We start from the raw sequence: 22,813 nt of genomic DNA on the forward strand, positions 1-22,813 counted from the left end.
CAAAAGAGTTCTTTGGAAAATGACGTAGAGATAATGATGTTTCAAGCTGAACAGCTAAAAAAACCGGATCTTCTCACATCTCAAAATCTTTACTTGTCTACCGCATACCCGATATAAGCAGATGAAATATTCTTTCAAGAAAAGTTTTCTACTGAAAAAAGATTTCAATGAAATCTTTCTCGCAATTATTCGACTTAAAATTGTATATTTTGTTCACATATTTGCATTATCAATTATTTAAATGACTTGTCATCCTTCTTAAGTGTTATGACAATATTTTCATTTATATTGTATATGATATAATGTAATATATGTATCAACTTCCTTGGCATACTAGCAGCTATATTGTTTTCTTAGCCACCTTTGGTAAGTCTGAGAACTCTGTATTAGTTTATATAATCTTGCTGGCTAAGCAGACGCGACGATCGGTATTTCTCGTCGCTGTTAGCAGCATCATATCAAATTCAGATATGGGTGAAATCGAATTTACCATCGCAGACAAATTGTTAGAAATGTAATCTTTTAAGTAGAAACCTCGAAATTCTGAATCTTTTGGTGAAGGTTTCTAATTATCTGAGTCTTGAGATATTATTCAAAAGGTGGAGTGACTTGAAGAAAAGATAAACTTGTTATTTATTTACTTCACTAGCGATAGAGCCTTAACATACTTTAGATGACTTAAGATGGGCGTACAAAAATGCATTAAGAACCTTTGCCAAATATCACACTCATTGTTTTAATTAAGTATTACTAGTTTTAGAATATCAGAGAAAGCTTTTTAACGAGACAGAGCTTGATTACGAATACGTTCTGATAGACAGGTCTGCTAACTGATAACTATATATATATATATATATATATATATATATATATATATATATATATATATATATATATATATATATATATATATATATATATATATATATATATATATATATATATATATATATATATATATATATATATAGATATATATAGATATATATAGATATATGTATATCTATATAAAGATAAATTTTATAAGCTTTCAGGAAGGAAGAGAGCAAGCTAGTGTGACAAATGTTCTCATAATCAACTTAATATGCAGAGAAACAGCACAGTGGCTACACCGTCAGATTATAAGAAAGATTTTTCGCAGCCTCCGAGGTTCAAATGGAACTTGATCATGGTAAGTACCGGTCAAAATTTGCAGGACAATGTCATAGGACATTCTACCGGAAAATATGTCTCTCTATTGATTAGTCATTTTATTCAATTGCACAACAATTGCGTCATTCCATAGTTTGTAAAGTCTAATACCCAAAGTGCAATGCATGTATATGGGTGGTAGTTTCAGTTCGGCTATGAACAAAGATGACTGTTAGAAGGAAATTCACACGAGCACCGGAAGTGTGGCGCAGTAGTCAGCGATAAATTGTTTATTATTCATCAGGCTTGGGTTCTATGTACACCTCCATATTTCGTCCTAGAATTTACATGATATGTCGTAATTTCATTTTAAAAAGGATTAACAACTTTTTACTGTTCGTTTAATTGTTAATTAGGAATTAGCATAAGGTTTTCATCTCTTATATTGCTCAGGGAAAATTCGGATTTGATATTTGTAGTTGTGATATTCTAACATACCAACAAATATAATTTTCCAACGTGTCGACACTAAACCTTAGTTTCCTTCAGTCAAACTATCAATAACATGTTCTTATTTCAGAAATGCATAACTTTTAATGATCTACAGATTCTGAATTATGACATCTTCATAGGCATTGTGGAAAAAGCTTTACGCAATTAAAAAAGCGTCAACGACACATCCTGCTCACTGCAGAGCAATCGACGTTGTCACAATCTCGTCGTCGCTGAAAATAATATAAAATAATTTTGTCGTAGGCAACTAACAGAATGTATAACAAAGAAACTCCGAATACTCGTGTCCGCAATATCGCAACCATTTAGATAAATGTTACGAAATTAATAAAATTGTCTTCCCTAGAGATGGATTTGCTGAATGGAATACATAATTCAAGAGACTTTATCCCCTAATTGAAATGTATCAAGAACTGCTGATCTATGTTGATTTTCGTTAGAGTTGTTGCCTTATTTTATTCCCTGTAAATATGTTCTTAAATTTGTCTGTGCCATGACAGTTACTGGAAAAGATATCTATGGTCATTTCATTAGTGGTTGAGTCCTAAAACGTTTCGATTTCATTAGTTTTAGCTAATATTGACTGTTTCACTTTTAAAACGAAATATAAAATACAAACTTGTAGTTATGTATAACTGCTTTAACCATTTATTACTCGAAATGGAACAAAAGTAACAAAGATTATTTTGGAAACATTGACCAAGTTGATGGCACTTTGATGGCAATGTGCAACGCGATTAACTCCAAACTGATCATCTCGAAAACTAAATACATTTTCTTCGGTCTTAACACTTATCTCAAAGGAAAGAAATTTGACAAGCCAAATAACCCATTTCAGCGATATGTCTTGAACAAATGAAGGTTTCGTTTCAATTCTATAACATATATATTTTACAATCTTCGACTATTCTTAACTTAGTGATTGCAATTTTCAGAATGTAATAATACAGAAGAACAAATAAAATTAAAATTATGCCAGTTCTCTCTCTCTTTCTTTGTCTGTGTGTGTATGCCACATAATGCCAACCACCATTGCTATAATTTACAACATATATCCGTGAGTATTTTCTGGAGGGATGGTATTAATCTATATAAATATAGCACACAGGCGTTCAAAATATTTATTATAAGTTTGCACTAAACAATTACTTGTCATATATCAAAATTAAATACATGGATTTGAAGAAACAAGAAGAAGACAGTGTGGAATAATCAATGTAGCTACATACTCTATAAAGGGCAAGCTTTGTCTGTCTAAATATGGCGGGAACATTTCCATCAGTATAGATTCTTTCATCGGAGAACGTACTGTTCAGCAACGTCGCCCAAGTAAATGTTGAACATCAAACAATGACGATGTCAAACAGAGACACTGGTAATATATTGCAATTAATCCCCTCCCTCTCCCCTCCCCATTCGTGAATCCTCAGCTAATCATTTGAGCTTTCATGCTTAATAATCATTATCAGAAGCGATTGGTACGGTCATGCGCTGATAATTTGATCGTCACCCGAAGCTACTACTTTGATGGATTTACGGGTTTTGCAAAAATAGGCGGAAACCTTATTCATAACATTTGTACTCCAGCTGAAAATTGATATTTATCTCCTTTGAATGTTTCTAAAAGGGGAATTTAGAGAATGTGTTAGTAACAGATGAGAAGAATGCAATCATCATAATCGGAAATCAAATACTCTCGAAATATGCAAACTCACGTATTCAAAATTAGCCGAATCATGCTGTATCCAGTATAAATACTCCATCGGACACCATCACTTGCACACTGCTTCTAAAGTTATCATAAGCAAGTTGCACAAGATTGACAATGTTTCCAGTACGACTTCTGCTTCTACTAAGTATTTCTGCCTCCGTTGGAACAGCCATCCTGGAATGTGTGGGTCAAGCAGATCTGGACGCTGTTAGAATTCGACTAGAGGAGGAAAAGGCCAAGAGACTTCTTTTGCAGAATGATGTAGAAGTTCTCATGCTGCAAGTTGAACAACTTAACAGAAAATTGTCATACATCTCAAAAGATAGCATGGGTGTGTATATATATATATATATATATATATATATATATATATATATATATATATATATATATATATATATATATATATATATATATATATATATATACATATTTCTAATCTCACCGCCTCTGCCATTGTGTCTATCTGTTTGTCTTATATCACTACTTCCTCTTCTCAAAGACTTTGTATTTGTACTTAATAATCTTTTCCACTTCTCAACGGTTACTACGTCAATGTTCGTACTTGTGGTTTTGTGTGTTTAGTGTTCCTTAAATACTGAATCCACGTCTAAATATAACTTTTTCTAAAGGGAAAGGTCAGAAGCGTCTTGTACGCAATGTATGGGAATGATTTGAATAGACATTGTTTGCCACAAAAAAAAGCTATAATATTCTATTAGTGAAGAGATATCAGACAATAGTTTAAGACTTTTTGTTTGAAAAATCAGTAGAATGCAGAAGGGAAAATTACAAGACTTTGTACAAATAGTTCACCATCCAACTTACTATAAATCAATTTTCCATTTCAGCTGTTTCCGGAAATGTGACCTCTCTTACACCCAGCATTGCCTTTACTGCCACGCTTTCTCAGCACACTTCACATGTTTCTGAACAAACAGTGATTTTTGACAACGTCAAGGTGAATGAGGGAAACTGCTATGACTCCTCTACTGGAAAGTTCCGCGCTCCTTTCCGTGGACTTTATATCTTCTCTGTAACTGTTTTGTGCATAAACACGGATGCTCGTTTAATTATCATGAAAGACGATGTCGAGGTAGGAAAGGCATATTCAGGACCTAATGCCGCCGCCGATTCGGGTACAGTAATGGTGGTTACTGTAATGGAGAAGGGTCAGTTTGCTTATGTCAAAGAGTATCCTGGTTTGACAGAGACTATGCACGGCGCAGACTGGTCCACCTTTACTGGTCTGCTACATGCCCGCTATAATTAGATAAAATATGATCCTAAGAGGATGCTTGATTTATACTCATGGCCTAATTTCTGAAGAAAAAAGGCTTAAAAGAATTCTTTCTGCTAATTATTCATCTTGTAATTAGTAATTCTTTTCATATCTTCTCAATTTGGATTAAGTAAATGTTTTCTAGTTATTATGACAGTTGTTTTCATTTATATAATAACATGTAATATAATTATAAGTTTGCTTGGTACAACAGAAAGCTACATCGTGTTTAAGATTAAAAAAGGAGTCTTCTTGGTCACCTTTGGTAAGTCTGAGAACGCTGTATTTGTCTATAATTTTTCGCAGGTTAAAGAAAAAGTGACACACTGAATACCTTGTGACTACCTGCGGCGTCATATCAGACTCATTTAAGGGCTAATTAAATTCTATCTTTTTAACCTAATTGTTAGAAGCATAAATGTTTAAAGTTAGGACTGTGAAATGTGAAATATTTGTTGAATTCTTATTATCAATCTGCTGAATTTTCCAAACCTTGCGAAAATATTCCCATGATAGTGATTTAAAAAAATAAACACGTGGCCGTTCTTTTTTCAATCTTTCATAGCATTCACTAATCGCGGTGATTACAAATGTATCCTGTCGGATGCTCTTGAACAGTTATAGAATTTAATGGTAGACAACAATAAAAAAGAGAAATTACAAAATAAATGTTCCAAAACACAAAGCAAAATAAAATCTCCTTTACCATAAAACTTGAAAATAACTGATTTTTATGTAGCCAAAGTAGATGAACAAACTCGGTTTAATCTGTTTTAAAACTTTGAAGAAACAAAATTTAAGGAAATTTAATCAAATTTAATGATACATTCAACGTTCTTCTTGAATAACTACCCACCTACCTAAATATGTGGTTTCGTCCATCCACCCGTCCATCGATCCATCCACTTGCATGTCTTACGCAACGAGTTTTCTTCACTCATAAGTTAAATATGAAATTCTAATCTTTGCAATCATGAGACAAATAAATTCCAAACATAATTAAACCCTTTTTTGGAAAACATTTTTTATAATTGTTGAATATTGCATGCAAATCATCTGAAATTATCATTTCCTTTCCAAATGAATCGCTAGGTAAGTCAACGGTACATTATAATTTACAGAAAGAGCTAGTGACGAGTTTATCATTTGCTTTGCATGTACGTAACTTAAATTCCAGTGCACACTTTGTGGTAATCTGTTCTGTTAAATCGGACGAGCGAACTAAAGCATGACATGAGAGTGCATGTTCAAGCTTTGCGGATAATTGTGAGACAATAATGGTTACATAATCTCTTATCTTAAGATTTACTTTAGTAAACCTGATCGTCCTTTTAGCAGAGAAGCAAATACTGTAAGAAATAGACGAGACAATAACCTATAGATTTTTTTCTTTCTTGACAGAAAGGGCACTCGGTTATTAGAATATAATTGTTTATCTTGGAACAATGCAATCAATTTTGAAAATTCTCAACTTATCATGTTGTGTGTAAATTGATAAAATGGTATCTAATAGTATCTTCAGATACAAAAGTACCCGGAACATTTAGCTGAGGTCCAGAATAGTTACATATAACGTGCTAATTGCGAATAATGTACTAAGTTCTTTTAACTTTTCATCATTATTCCCTTTTAACCCAATCTTTGCTTCCAAGTCTTTGTATAAACAGTGTTAGGAAACGTAGTGTAAAAGCTATGTAAGAACTACGCTAGAGTCAAATATCATTGATAAATGCTAAGACATTTCCACTCAGAATTAAAGGAGTTCAGAGTTTTCTATTCATTTAAACAAATTTATCTCAGAATTGGTATGACAAAATATTTGCAAAGAGTACAAACATGAAATTACAGATTTGAAATATTGAATGTTAGACTAAAACGATTCAAACATTGTTATGCAGAAATTGTACTACTTTTAGAAACACTTCTGCACTTTTGTCTCAACATCAACTCTGCAAAAGTGAAATATATCTGTTCATTAACTTTTTTCTCATTTTCATAGAATATTACAATAGTCTGAGAATCAAACGCATTAGTTTCTTTTCTAAATATGGCAAGTACAATTTTTAAATGAATATCATGTTTAAATGTTCAAAATATAAAAATTATAAGGGATCAGATTCCGAATCTGTCTTGGTGCCGTGGGAAAGACATTACAGAGTGTTTGTCACAGTACAAGTGAAACGCAGACTCAGAATCATTTCTCGATTTTTAAACTATTGTTATTTGCAGAGCATAAGAAGACTGAATATTGGGAGAGACTATGGCAAACACCAAACGCGACGTGAACATAAAACTTACCATGCCACCATCTTTGTCTTTAATATTGTAACAAACTCCATTCAAGGAAGTCAATGACAGAGTCAGACCCTTTTACAAGAACCTTTTCCTTTGAATCATGGACGATGTTTAGTGCAGGTGTTAGTAGCTTCCTTTCGCATTTCTTTTACCATTGAGGACTATTTATGAAAATGTACATGTAATGACAGAATGACCACTCAAACTTTAATGTGGACGAGAAACTCGTTCTGTTAAAACTGTAGCTATTTATGATCGATACTTCTCTACCTCTTTTTAACTGCTGGTTTAATACTGCCATAACACAATACGATTACGATGTTCCCCAGTTGTCGTCTCTGTTGTTAAACGATTCTTTAATTGGACGGGACAATTTTCTCTAAGAAGAGAGAGTGGCGTAGGGGTCATACTAGATGTGTCTTTTTCTTGCGAAGTATATCATAATTATATCTAAGTATCCAGTGCTTAAATCACAGCGCGGGACATACAAGGCACTGTTACATCCAGAATAAAAGCGTATTAGATGGAAACAATTTTAATATGATGTCTATATAACGGTTTCTTCTTAGTTCACATATAGTTTTGGAAACTGATGCGTAATATCCGTTAACGTGCATCATTGAAAGACCCTCTGTGTTTAAGGAGAGTAATGATTGAAACAATTTCTACGAAGTTAGATAAAGATATGATTTGTGAATAAATAGTTTCATAACCTCGTTGCTGGTTAAAAGTAAACTTATTTTCCATTCAAAATTTTAAAAGCGAAAGCATTCTTGTCAGGTATTGAATATTATATGTGATAATTTGTAAACGTTGTCAGATGTGTGATGTGATGTGATTTTGATTTTTAACGTAGCTTTAACAATTTCTCAGTCATATCGCTACGATGTCTGCAATGTGGCAGTTTATAGTGATGTCTAGCACTGGGGCATCATGCCGCAGAAATGTAGCATGATGTTCCACCCAGTCACATTATCCTGACACATGGGCCGACCAGTCCTAACACTAATCTCTTAATGCTGAGCGCCAAGCGAGGCAGCTGTTAGTACCCTTTTTGTAAGTCTTTGGTATGACACGAGGCCGGGGATCAAACCCACGACCTCCCTCATCCGAGGCGGCCGCTCTAACCACTAGGCCACCGGAGCGTTTAAAAACGTTGTCAGAAGCCTGATAACTAGTTTAATGCATCAACCTGCCTCAGGTACGGAATAGGTGGTCATTAGGTGTAATCCGACATATAATGTACATGTATATATAAGATATTAGTTCATTTACTTTGATTTGCTCAAAGTGAATGCAAATGCCATATAGCCGCCAAAATCAGTTCATGTGATCTGGAATTCGCTGTGAAGAAATGTGCATTACTAGCATGTATATACGACGAAGTAGTCCTGATCCAATGAGAACTTCTGTTAAGTTGCAGAATTCAGCAACACTTTAAAGCTTATTTTGTGCCGAAGCAAGTATGGTAACGTGTCTTTGAAAAGGTTGAACAACGTTACCTGACCTGGGCTGCTCTGATTGCAGGAATCGAGCCCGAAACCTTCTCCATCCGAGCCTAACGATTGAAGAGTTATAGACTCGTCGATGGTACACATATTGAAATGTGTCAGCTTTTTGTACACCAAAGATGGTCACGGATACACAAAATGTTCATAAAGCATCTGAAACACCTTAGACAAACCACATGCAGTTCTAATGTATTATAAACATGTAAAGGTTGTTTTCGTAATTGAGTGATTAATAATGTTTAGGTCTATACTATCCAAATAAAAAGGTAGCAAATTTGCGATACTTGTGTCAGTCCCAAACGTTTTTGCAAGACATCCGTCTATTTCTTGCCAAATGTCCACTTTTACATGGCACCTGCATTCAAAAGGATATGAACATCACTAATCTGTGCTTTCGTTGTAACTGCATTACCCATGTCAGGACGTTTCACATGTTATGTAGGTAACCATTCCTACACTTGTGGTACATATATAATTATATATACATGTATACTCTAATCCTTAGAAAACCCTAATTGTCTTGCATTTCCCTTTTTCTGAAATATTGACACAATTTTAAAGAACAAATAATAATAATAATAATAATAATAATAATAATAATAATGATCTATCATCATCAATTGATGATTTGGGAAATCAAATCTTCGATGCACCTCTATTCTACTGAAACACAATTTGGTTAAATAATCTATGTTTAAGCGAACGTCTTTTGAGTCGAGCGGATGCCCATACACGTGGTCTTATTTGAAAATATCTCAGACATTTCCTTAAATCTTCGCTTTGTTTCGGTGAAAATTAGCATATGATGCGCGTTCTGAGCAGAGAGGGATCCAGACGAAACATGGAGGTATTCAAACTCAACCGACTGAAAATTATTCAGCGTTAAAAGAACTTGTATCCTTAAAACATACATTCAATTGCATTCTTAGACAGATATATTTTATATTTCATCCTTTGCATCAGAATCAAATATAATCGATCATAGCTGCACATAAGAGTAAACAAAAAAGGGAATGATGTACCGAAGCAACTAAAATGTAAGTCAGAGTGCACAGCCTACGTTTTATAATTTTGCAGATATTATCAAGACCCATTAATATATATTGTGAAGGAATGACATCACTGATATACACTGTCATCTTATAGTGTATGATCTGAAATATGTGTATGCATGTACACGAGTTATATTAGTCAGGAGGTCGTTAAATACAAGGTCTAGATATAACGTTAGCTACAAATGTTACTTCCGATAAATAATACAGTTATTACTCAACATTCTTTGGCTATGTATGGTATATACGCAAACTTCAAACTTGCTTTAAAGAGGGATTCCAACAAATAAGTTTAATTATTGACTCCCCAAATGTTTGTATCTGCTCCTAATTGAGATTGCCATTTCCCCATACTTTCCATTGGTCAACATGTCAGAATACCATTGAGTCTGTTTAGTTGTAAGAGCGGTCGACAACTTATTAGATACATAAGATTTCCACAGGTTGGCACATGACTTTACATCCCTACAAAAATGTTTCAATGTGTACATCATTATGTTAGAACGAATACAAATCTTTGAAGTAGTTAACCTTTTTCTCTAATATATTTGCTGAATCTCGATAAGTAATGTTATTGAAAGTCACTCTTGACGTGGAATATTTCTAGTCCGTCGCGAGTTAATACATTTACAGATGAGATGTTACTCACACTCAGCGTTTTTGTCAATATAACACTATTCGTTCTGCAAATATTCTGATACAATTCCGATACTGTCTAAGACAGCATTTGCTTTCTTGTACTGGTCTTAAAACCTATCTTGATCACAACTATGTTTACTTTTATCTTAAATATAGATGAGTGCATCTAGTTTTGTCCCTCATTGTAATAACACTTATCCATATCGGCTGGAAAAATTCATGTTGCTACAACAGTACATGTTTTGATTGATGTCCTATGAAATCAAATGCATAAAAGAAAATTCATATGACAGAATACGTTTTTGTTTTACAGAGTTAACATATTCTTATCACAAAGATGTGTCACAGCTACCATATACAAATGTTATGCGGTAATTAAGTCAAGATTCTTGTCACCGAATAAGGCAATAAAATAATTTGGTAATGCCTTTGATCAGTTTGGGTACTTGGTTTCATAGACGCACAGAGCGTTGCGTTACCTAGAATAGTTTATATTTGTTTATGGTGTCTAGGCCATACACGCTTCTCGTCATATGTCGCCCTCGGCAAATTACCCATTTAGCACAATTTAAACTCTAGAAAAGTATTGGTTTGTTATATCTCATCCCTGAGGTCTTTATTTTGACGTAAAATAATATGGTATCATGGATTTATGGATTTCCTCTCTGCATTTAGTTTATTTCTTATAATGACAAGCTTGGTATATTAATAGCTGGATGAATGGGCTGTTAGAACCAGAATGGGGACAGCATGACCTGCAGTGTAGCAGCGTAGCCATTGAACTACACTGAGCTGTTAGTGCATGACTGGACGTGTAGGACAGAAATTTGGAACTCTGAATAAGGGCAGTGTACACTGTATTACGTCTACGACGACACATGTTGGCATGAACCATGCTTATTTCTCCGGGGTATATGGTTGTACGGACCATACTTGTTTCATTTGCATAATATGATTCTGTAAATCGTAGTCATGTCATATATATATATATATATATATATATATATATATATATATATATATATATATATATATATATATATATATATATATATATATATATATGTGTGTGTGTGTGTGTGTGTGTGTGTGTGTGTGTGTGTGTGTGTATGAACTGTGGTCATTTCTTCGTATAGTATAGTTATATGAACCATATTCATATTCTATTCATTTCATAAACTTCCAGTCACTCACTTTGTGTGTTCACTTGGTCCAAATATCCAATCGGTTACAATACGACCACAATTACTCATTAAAATATATATAGAGGTAATGTTGCTTCAAAACTGAAACAATTGCAAGTCTATTATCAGGTTAAAAACTATTTTTAAAAAAAACTGTTTTATAGTAACAGATTTCTTAAATTGTTCTGTCCAAACTTTTAGCGTATATAATTAATAGTTTGCATTCGACCTTGTACTAGCTGTGTTATTGTCTCTTACAAACTTAAAAAAATACTAAGATAGGCTGGCGTTAAGTTATTTAAGACCTTGAAGTTAAAAGCAGCGTCCTACAAATGTAATCTTTGATTTATATTGAACTATTTTGAACTCTGAATAAAGGCAAAAACACTGTGTGACGTCTATGACAACATATAGTTGTATGAACCATCTTTATTTCTCTGGGGTACATGGTTTTATGAACCATGCTTATTTCTTCGTATCAAATGGTTGTAGAAACAATGCTATATATTGTGGATGTGCGAACTGTGGTCATTTCTTCGTATAGCATAGTTGTATGAGCCATGTTCATATTTTTTAAATATATAAATCTGTTTTAATGTTATAACATATTCAGAATGGCAGTCTAATATCATATGTACTGGATTGGATTTTGTGTCTACTTGTATATGTGTCGTAAATATTTATTTTTAATTTCATAAACTTCCAATCACAAACCTTGTGTTTTCACTCGGTGCAAAACTCCGTTCGGTTACAATCCTTCTACAATTACTCATTAAAATATCAAAAATGAAACATTTGCTCGTCTAATATCAGGTCAAAAATTATTCCAACAAACTGTACCATAGTAACAGATTTCTTGAAATGCTCTGTCCTAACTTTTGGCGTATATAATTGTTTGCTTTCGACTGAATACTACCTGTGTTATTGTCTCTTACAAACGTACAAAATACTAAGATAGGCAGGCGTTAAATTATTTAAGACCTTGCAATTAAGAGCAGCGTCCTACAAATATTATCCTTGATTGATATTGAACTAAGAGTATTGAAATGACATGATGTACGTGTTAAATATCCTTCATATTGAAAACCACCATGGATAGACCCCATTTAGTGTTGTTAGCTCCATTTTACTCAACTTACCTTGTTTTCTGTGACGCCGTCAATCTTCTAACATGTATTAAAGAGGGATGCATTCAAAAACAGGCCTGATATTTGATCCACATGTGTCAGATGAAAGTAATAATGGATTTGAGTTAAAGTCCAAAGAAACTAGCTTTCCCGTATTTAGAATACATGATATAAATACAATGCAAATTTTAATGTACTCGAAATAAATTCCGTTTTATATCAATGACATGGTAAGTACACTTCAATGATTACATAAAACGAATCATATGCTAGCCTGAACGTAATATCTAAAATGCAATAGCTATCAATAGTACGTAGCTAAACAGCTTCATTATACCTATCATGCAATACAATGACAGCAGCTCCTCTACGACTCTCCAACTCCCTTTGCCTCGAAATATCTTTCTTGGCCACACTGAGTTTTCGTCAACTATAGCATGTGATACAAAACTGGGTTAATAGTATTTGTGTTCCTTTCTGAGCATCATTTACGTATTTTCAAATAAGACTTGTCTTTAAGTAATTCTGCACAGAAATGTCAACCGAATTCAGAAATTTTAGATCATAAAAGTCTTCTCTTAATGGCGTCAGAGGACTATCGACAATATAGAAAGTCAAGGTTGTTGGTAAAAAAAAAAATATTCGTAGATTTTGGAGCCTAATGTTAATTCCAAATAGAATGCTGGTGTAGAGAGAAAAGTTATTCATCTTCAGCAATATGAAGGGAAGATGCTTCGGAGACGTCAACAGCATATAACAATCAACCACCATCTTAACGGAAAGTACAAAATCTATTGTATCTTTTATCATTTGCACACCGCTCCGAGTTGAAGCTACTAACCAGTTACTGCATTTAGACCATGGGATAGACAAGAGAAGTTTTCTTTCTTTCCTTTTATAGGAATCACGTCACGACTGTGGGAATGAAGTAAAGTACATATCAATCAAGAGACGATATTTTCACTAGTATCCTGCTTATCATATGACCTTGACAGTGAAGTACGGTAGCAGTCATATGTATGTTAAGCAATAACTACACGTTGTATGATCAAATTCCATTTTCAACGTCATTGCCTTTCGTAGATAGCCCAAAAATTGTTTTCATTTAATAATGTCGGCTACTCCATTTAGGGCTTTTGTAGAAGTATTGACAGCTTTATATATATCTTGCTTAATTTAAATATGTGCTAATGGCCTTATAAAGTTACAAGAGTATACAAGAGTTACAGTAACGGTTTGTTTTCCTCTAATCCCAACTTGTATATTACCTTTCTTGCGGGCAGAAATGTGATAGTCTACTTGTGTAGGAGTATTTTATTCGTAGCCTAGATTTGTTTCGTTTGATAAATCCTTGACTAAAATTGTAGAAAAGATTACACGTAAGTAAAGCAACAGTACTGAATGTAATGTCTCTAAATTATTCAATTGTTGGAAGGTTGCCTAACTCACGAAGTACTTCACATTAATCAAATTTATCGATGAGCTTACGATTTTAAAGAAACCTGTAATTTCTTGTTTCAGCTAGTTTGTCTAGATTTTGAATCTCTTTTAGTCGCTCTTGCTCTGGTTTCTTATCACCAAGCAATTGTGTTTTTACAAGGTTGGACCTATCGTCAAGGCAATTTTTATTTGTTAAATCCGATGTTGTTGATGGAATTGCCGTAGTTGTTATCTTGTTCGATACCATGTCCACATTTACCACCATAGCGTCTCCAAATTTTATCTTAACGTTATCCCTGAAAAACGTTACATTTGTTACAGAATCATTACTGGTTAAAAGTTGTGTTCTCAAGTTGAGTAATAAATAATTTTACTCCTATATCTATATTTCCAGCCATCGTCCCACCAGCTAGTGGCAGCATGTTATTATCAACCGCACTAAGTTGTGCAGAACTTATTTCTTGTGAGTTATTTGTGTTAGAAGGAGGATGTTCAGTCTCAAGATTTATTAATTTTGCTTATATTCATATTGACCTTTCCAGTCACCTTTCCACATGACAACAATAACTTGCCATTGCTGACCGTGCAAAGGTGGGCAAAACTTACTGCTAGTGAGTTAGCTGCGTTGATTGGTGGATATACTGTTGCATAGTCTAGCATTCGCTGACCTGATAAACCAAAAATACCTGTCATTATCTCTCCAGATCTTTCGAGATAGTTTGTTAAGTCTGTGAATTCCGTAGTGGTTGTAGTTTCGTTTTCTGTTGAACTGTCGGTTAATTTTGTGTATTAGCTCATTTTTATTTTTCCTGCGAGATAAAATTTAAATTTGACCGCCTGATCAAGTTTATGATTATCTAGCATCGAATGAACATAATTAACTTTGACACGGATTAATCAAACATCACCACAACAATGACCTACCAGATTGACAATATCTGATAGTAGGACGAACTGGATCGGGCAAAACTAACCTTCTTATGAATCTGTTTCTTAAAGACCTCTTCAATGACGATCGAGTTTAAATCTACACGATCCATACACATCAGGATAAAGACAAGCTGCGAAGAAATGTTGAGGAACCATTTCTTGTCATAAACAAAATGATAGTCGAAGATGTAAGAAATGGGTCATATTACATTAAACAACTAAGAATTGTGAGAAAAGATAATGAAGTGGCTTTTAATAAGCTCAAAGACTTTATTGATTACGATGACGCATGAAAATATTTTAATCAACACAGAGAAGGCATTATTGCTAATTTTTGTGATATTATACTTTATAACGTAAAAAACCCCAAATATTTGACTTCCAAAATAGCCTTGTTAGAAAAAGAAAATGGCGCATGGTCTAAAGATTTTTCACTCGACTGCTACAATAGTTGACCGTTGATGCTATTAATAGCATCAAATACATTCGGAAATACCAGCACATAAATCGGCAACAAAATTGCTGATATTTTTGATAATCTCTGATCAAACGGTTATCTAACATCCGACGTATAGAATACTTTACATAGTGATTTGATTCACGGCGAAGTCAGTCGCTCACTGCAAAGCACAAACTGCTTTGGACTGGATGCAAAGTAATTCATGTGAATGTAAAGCTGACTACGAACTCTGTATAGAGCAAAGTAAAATAGTAACTTAATGTCAGTGTTGTATACAGCGGGCCGTAATTGGATCCGGCCTAGATATTCATAAATTAATTGACAAATTACCAAACCCTAACTTTCGATGGACACTGCCTCGCAATCGTTAAACTATGCCTTGAAATCTGTTAGAAAAACAACTTGATGAAAATGACTATTCTATTCCGGGAGAGGAACCGTATAACCATGTTTATGAAATCGCAATGCGTCATGACATATGTTACCATGACAGCGAAGATGATAAATTTAGTTGCGACTGTATTATTCTTGATGATCTAAGTGATATGAAACCAAATGGAATAAGAGAGCAAATTGATCGTAAGCAAGTGCAAGGTATCGTTGGAGCAAAATATAAATTCGGGGTTGGAAAACCCCGACTTGGAGATGTACTTTATGACAGTGGACTGCATAGCTGAGCGGTATCGGACTGTAAACGCTTGCGTCTCAACTTCACAGACCTAAAAATAAGTTTCCTCGACGAAAAGTTGTCCAAATTCTGTTGATGACATATGGGCAGTATATCTTGCTGATATGTCAAATATTTCACCTCAGAATGTCAATAAAAAGTAACTAATGAATGTAGTTGATATTTTTAGCAAATACGCGTTTAGTGTACCTGTCACAGATACAACATGAAACAGTATAACTAATGCTATGTGAGGTATTATAATAAGCACATAAAGAAAACCTAATAAAGTATGGACCGGTCACGGAGCGGATTTTTTTTTAATAAGCAATTTGAGCAGCTCATTGCCGCCTAACAGATTATAGTTCGTTCAAGATAATTGGTCGTTGATATAAATTTTCCATCGTATAGTATTTTGTTTTTCAGATCTCTTATTGATGTTTTCGCATGGTACTATTAAATAAATGTAAAACAGTAGAAATAGTGACGTTGAAATTGATTGATATTGCAAAGAGATGTTGTTATCGACAAAAGCTATCAATCTAAAGCAAACTGCAGTCCTTTGTGCTGGGTTTGATAACAGCTGGAGATTTAATAATAATCTTGTGTTAATAAATTTATCTGCCAAAAATGTATATTACCTGTATCTGCCAACAATGAAATCCCAGCTTGCCCCGCACGAGAGTCTGAAAATAATGGCGCAATTTCGTGTTCAGTTTTCTAAGCTAAATATATCTAAGGGATCCCCACATAAACTGAAGCTAGGCTTGTCGATCTGACGCCAATGTCAGAGCAGATTGTTGCTCAGCAGCGTGATAAGTTTGCCGATCCTTATAGTGCATCTAGATCTCGTCTAATCCTAACAGTGAAATGTTTAATATCGCTGTCTGATGATATATTGTAGGAGATATGAAAGAAAATCGATGAGTATACAACATCAGGATCGGAGTGGAAATTCGATAAAATAACAGAAATACTTTTTCACATTATGAAATATAATCCACTGCGAGGTGGCTCGTATTTCGAGCTGCCAACTAAAATAAAAACCTCGAAATGTTCTATTGATAAAAAAAAAAATTATGACGATAGAAAATGTTTCCAATGGGCAGTATGATGAGCATTATTTTATCTTTATCGACTATGATATTATATTAGTCATGTTAACAATCTAAACATTTTTAGTGTGATTGATCTTCCTATTTCTGGAAATCAAATTTGAAAATTTGAGAAACAAATTAAGCTCATGTTGTCAAGAGGAATTAATGTATTTAGTATCGATACCAAATATATATATATATATATATATATATATATATATATATATATATATATATATATATATATATATATATATATATATATATATATATATATATATATATATATATATATATATATATATATATATCGATAAAGATAAATTGTATATACTTTCAGGATAGAAGAGAACAAGCTAGTGCGATAGGTGTTCTCATAATCAACGTAATACACAAAGAAACAGAACATGGGCTACACGGTCAGATTATAAGAAAGATTTCTCTCTTTCTTTCTTTGACCGAAGTTCAAAATAGAACTTGATCATGGTAAGTACCGGTCTAAATCTGCAGGCTAATGTCATGGGACAGCCTAACTGGAAATTAGTCATTTTATTCTATTGCACAACAATTACGTCATTTCATATTTTGTACAGTTCAATAGCCAAAGTGCAATGCATGTATATGGCTGACAGTTTGTTCGGCTCGCAACAAAGATGACTGTTAGAAGGAAATTGTCACGAGCACCGGAAGTGTGGTGCAGTAGTCAGCGATAAATGACTTGTTTATTATTCATCAGGCTTGGGTTCTCTGTACACCTCCATATTTCGTCATATAATGAATATAAAATAATATTCCCGTAGGTAACTAACAGGATGTATGACAAAGAAACGCCGAATACTCGTGTCCGCAATATCGCAACCATTTATATAAATGTTACGAAACTAGTAAAATTGTCTCCTTTAGAGAGGGATTTACTGAATGATATAGATAATTCAAGAGACTTTAGCCCCTAATAGAAATGTCTTAAGAACTGCTGTTCTTTGTTGATTTTCGTTAGAGTTGTTGCTTTATTTTATCTCCTGTAAATATGTTCATAAATGTGTCGGTGCCATGACAGTTACTGGAAAAGGTGATTGAGTTCTAAAACGTTTCGATTTCATTAGTTTTAGGTAATATTGCCTGTTCAACTTTGAAAACAAATACAAACTTCTAGTTATGTATAACTGCTGTAACCATTTATTACTCGAAATGGAACAAAAGTAACAAAGATTATTTTGGAAACATTGACCGATGCGGTATGATGCCACTTTGATTACAATATGCAACGCGATTATCTCCAAACTGATCATCTCGAAACCTAAATACATTTACCTAGGTCATAAATACATCTTCTGTCTTAAGACTTATCTCAAAGGAAAGAAATGTGACAAGCCAAATCATCCATTTCAACGATATATCTTGAACAAATGAAGGTTTCGTTTCAATTTTATAATATACATATTTTTTTTACAATCTTCGACTATTCTTAAGTTAGTGATTGCGATTTTCACAATGTAATAATACCCCGAGTTGACAGAATAAGAACAAATAAAATTTAAATTATGCCAGTTCTCTCTCTCTCTCTCTCTCTCTCTCTGTATGCTACATGATGCCAACCACCATGGCAATAATTTACAACATCTATCCGTGAGCATTTTCTGTAGGGATAATATTAATCTTTATAAATATAGGACACAAGTGTTCAATTTATTTATTACAAGTTTGCACTACCCAATTACTTGTTATATATCAAAATTAAATACATGGATTTGAAGAAACAAGAAGAAGACAGTGGGGAATAATCAATGTAGCTACATACTCTATAAAGGGCACGTTTTATCTGTCTAAATATGGGGGTACATTTCTATCAGTATAGATTCTTCCATCGGAGAACGCACTTTTGAGGAAAGTTGCCCACGTAAAGGTGGAACATCAAACAATCACGATGTCAAAGAGAGACACTGGTAATATGTTGCAATTAATCTCCGCCCTCTTCCCTCCCCATTCGTCAATCCTCAGCTAATCACTTGAGCTTTCATGCATCATAATTAGTATCAGAAGCGATTGGTGCGGTCAAGTGCTCGGATTTGATCGTCATCCGAAGCTATTACTTTGATGGGTTTACGGGTTTTGCATAAATAGGCGGACACCTTATTCACAACGTTTGTACTCCAGCTGAAAATTGATATTCGTCTCCTTTCAATGTTTCTAAATCGGGAATTTTAAGAATGTGCTAGTAACAGATGAGATGAAAGCAATTATCATAATCGGAAATCAAATACACTCGAAATATGCAAACGCACGTATTCGAAAGTAGGCGAATCATGCTGTATCCACTATAAATACCGCATCGGATTCCTTCACATGCACAGTGCTTCTAAAGTTATCATAAGCAAATTGCACATGATTGACAATGTTTCCAATACGACATCTGCTTCTACTAAGTATTTCTGCCTCCGTTGGAACAGCCATCCTTGAATTTGTGGGTCAAGCAGACCTGGACGCTGTTCGTATTCGACTAGAGGAGGAAAAGGCCAAAAGGCTTCTTTTGCAGAATGATGTGGAAGTTCTTATGCTACAAGTTGAAGAAATTAACAGAAAATTGTCATACATCTCAAAAGATAGCATGGGTGGGTATATATATATATATATATATATATATATATATATATATATATATATATATATATATATATATATATATATATATATATATATATATATATATATATATATATATAGTTTGTATCTAATCTCACTGCCTCCCTGCCACTGTGTCCATATGTTTGTCTTATATCACTACTTCCTGCTCTCAAAGAATCTGTATTTGTACTTAATAATCTTTTCCGCTTCTCAACGGTTACTATTTCTTGCGTAGTTTCTTTACCTAGGAACAAGTGCACTAACGACTATGCCATGAGATAGTTAACCATCCTACTTTGTAGATCTGAGAGGAGTCCAATGTTCGTACTAGTGGTTTATGTGTTTAGTGTTCCTTAAATAATGAATCCTGGTCTAAATATAACTTTTTCTAAAGCGAAATGTCAGAGGCGCCTTGTACGCAATGTATGGGAATGATTTGACGGACATTTTGTGCCACATTAAAAGATATAATATTCTATTAATAAATAGATATCAGAAAATAGTTTAAGATTTCTTGTGTGCAAATTCAATAGAATGCAGAAGGGAAAATTACAAGACTTTGTACAAATAGTTCACCATCCAACTTACTACAAATCAATTTTCCATTTCAGCTGTTTCCGGAAATCTGACCTCTCTTACACCCAGCATTGCCTTTACTGCTACGCTTTCTCAGGACACTTCACACGTTTCTGGACAGACAGTGATTTTTGACAACGTCAAGGTAAATGAGGGAGACTCCTATGACTCCTCTACTGGAAAGTTCCGCGCTCCTTTCCGTGGACTTTATATCTTCTCTGTAACTGTTTTGTGCATAAACACGAACGCTCGTTTAATGATCATGAAAGACGATGTTGAGATAGGAAGGGCATATTCAGGACCTAATTCCGCCGTCGATTCGGGCACAGTAATGGTGGTTACTGTAATGGAGAAGGGTCAGTTTACTTATGTCAAAGAGTTTCCTGGTTTTATAGAGACTATGTACGGCGACAATTTGGCCACCTTTACTGGTCTGCTACATGCTCGTTATAGTTAGATAAAATATCATCCTAAGACAATGCTTGATTTATATTCAAGCTTAACTTGTCAAACAATGCTTAAAATAATTATTTCTGTTAATTATTCAGCTTTTAATTTGTGCCTCTTTTCTCATATTCTCAATTTGGATTCATTTTATGTTTTTAATTGTTATTGTGACAGTTGTTTTCATTTATATTATAAAATAATATAACTATAAGTTTGATTGGCACAACAGAAAGCTGCATCGTGTTCAAGAGTAGAAAAGGAGTCTTCTTGGTCACCTTTGATAAGTCCGAGACCGCTTCATTTGTCTATAATGTTTCGCAGGTGAAAGTAAACGTGACATACTGAATACCATGTGGCTAGATGCGGTGTCATATCAGGCTCATTTTAGATGTAACTGGACTCTATCTCTTGAACCAAATTGTTAGAAGCATAAATGTTTAAAGTTAGGACTTTGAAGTGTGAAATATTTGGTGAAGTCTTATCATCAATCAGCTGAATTTTCTAAACCTTGAGAAATTATTCCCATCATAGTGATTTAAACAAACAACATGTAGCCATTCTTTTTTCATTCTTTAATAATATCGCGGTGATTACAAATGTACATTGTCTGATGCTTTAGAACAGTTATAGAAATTAAAGAGAGAAATTGCAATAATTTTATTTCGGTACAAAATAAATGTTCCAGAACACAAAGCAAATTACAATCTCCTTTACATCTGAAACTTGAAAATAACTGATTGCTATATAAGAATAGGTGATGAACACACTAAGTTTAATCTGTTTTAAAACTTTGAAGAAACAAACCTTAAGGAAATTTAATCAAATTTAATGACACAATCAACGTTCTTCTTGAATAAATACCCATCTACCTAAAAATATGGTTTCGTCCATACACCCGTACATCGATTCATTCACTTGCATGTCTTTTGCAACGAGGTTTCTTCACTCATACGGTAAAAAGTTCTAATCTTTGCAATCATGAGACAAATAAATTCCAAACATAATTAAACCCTTTTTTGGAAAACATTCGTATATTTGTTGAACTTTGCATGCAAATCATCTAAAATTATCATTTTCTTTCCAAATGAACTACATAGGTCAATAGTACATTATAATATCAAGAAAGAGCTATTGACAAATTTATCATTTGCTTTGCATGTACGTAACTTAAATTCCAGTGCACACTTTGTGGTAATCTGTTCAGTTAAATCGGACGAGAGAACTAAAGCATGATATGAGAGTGCAAGTTCAATCGTATGGTACGATGAAATTGCGGATAATTGCATGACAATTATAGTTACATAATCTCGTATCTCAAGATAAACTTTAGTATAACTGATCGTCCTTTTAGCAGACAGGCAAAAACTGTAAGAAATAAACGAGACAATAACCTATAGATTTGTTTCTTTCTTAACACAAAGGGCACTCGATTATTAGAATAGAATTGTTTGTCTTGGAACAATGTGCAAACAATTTTGATAATTCTCAGCTTATCATGTTGTGTGTAAATTGATAAAATGGTATCTAATAGTATCTTCAGATGTAAAAGTTCCCGGAACATTCAGTTAAGGTCCGGAGTAGTTAGATACAACGTGCTAATTGCGAATAATGTACTAAGTTCTTTTAACTTTTCATCATTCTTCCATTTTATCCCAATCTTTATCTCCAAGTCTTTGAATAAACAGTGTAAGGAAACGTAATGTAAAAGCTATGTATGAACTGTGCTAGTGTCATGTACCATTGTTAAATGCTACGACATTTTCACTCAAATTAAAAGGAGTTCAGAGTTTTCAATTCATGTAAACAAATTTATCACAGAATTTGTATGACAATATATTTGCAATCAGTACAAACATGGAATTAAAGATCTTTACTATTGAATGTTAGACTGCGGTTTGTAAATTACAATAGAAAGGACTTTCAGTCATTTTTAAAAAGCGATTATTATTGAATATTGTTTTCATCGTGTTTGTGGAAGTGGCACATTCCGTTTCTGACAAATCTAGCGACATATATAGATTACATTCGTGCATACTAAAACGATTCAAACATTGTTATGCAGAAATTGTACTACTTTTAGAAACACTTCTGCACTTTTGTCTCAACATCAACTCTGCAAAAGTGAAAAA

General features: G+C 33.7%; 2 protein-coding genes across 3 annotated transcripts; both read left to right on the forward strand.

Moving 5' to 3' along the window:
• Positions 1–1,035: 1,035 nt before the first annotated feature.
• Positions 1,036–4,786, forward strand: LOC149788008 (cerebellin-1-like). Of its 2 annotated transcripts, none has more exons than XM_089975708.1 (2): positions 1,036–1,171; positions 4,207–4,786. In XM_089975708.1, exons 1-2 carry the CDS (start codon positions 1,156–1,158, stop codon positions 4,626–4,628), a joined length of 438 nt encoding a protein of 145 aa, XP_089831834.1. In that variant the 5' UTR covers positions 1,036–1,155; the 3' UTR covers positions 4,629–4,786. The 2 variants fall into 2 exon arrangements, with proteins under 2 accessions (XP_089831834.1, XP_089831833.1); XM_089975707.1 differs by lacking the exon at positions 1,036–1,171 and adding an exon at positions 3,124–3,686.
• A 14,405-nt stretch (positions 4,787–19,191) lies between these two features.
• Positions 19,192–22,565, forward strand: LOC149788009 (heavy metal-binding protein HIP-like). The gene is made up of 2 exons (XM_089974282.1): positions 19,192–19,648; positions 20,273–22,565. The coding sequence occupies exons 1-2, from the start codon at positions 19,432–19,434 to the stop codon at positions 20,692–20,694; spliced, it is 639 nt and encodes a 212-aa protein (XP_089830408.1). The 5' UTR covers positions 19,192–19,431; the 3' UTR covers positions 20,695–22,565.
• Positions 22,566–22,813: the final 248 nt, after the last annotated feature.

This window comes from Sinohyriopsis cumingii, chromosome 11 (assembly GCF_028554795.1).
Source record: "Sinohyriopsis cumingii isolate HCF-2022 chromosome 11, ASM2855479v2, whole genome shotgun sequence".
Lineage (NCBI taxonomy): Eukaryota > Metazoa > Mollusca > Bivalvia > Unionida > Unionidae > Sinohyriopsis > Sinohyriopsis cumingii.

What these genes read in the sequence shown, in the direction of transcription:
- LOC149788008 (XM_089975707.1), top strand. Translation starts at nt 3,470, where the DNA reads ATGTTTCCAGTACGACTTCTGCTTCTACTAAGTATTTCTGCCTCCGTT. An exon ending in CATCTCAAAAGATAGCATGG is followed by an intron (nt 3,687 to 4,206) that starts GTGTGTATATAT and finishes TTTCCATTTCAG; the next exon opens with CTGTTTCCGGAAATGTGACC.
- LOC149788009 (XM_089974282.1), top strand. Translation starts at nt 19,432, where the DNA reads ATGTTTCCAATACGACATCTGCTTCTACTAAGTATTTCTGCCTCCGTT. An exon ending in CATCTCAAAAGATAGCATGG is followed by an intron (nt 19,649 to 20,272) that starts GTGGGTATATAT and finishes TTTCCATTTCAG; the next exon opens with CTGTTTCCGGAAATCTGACC.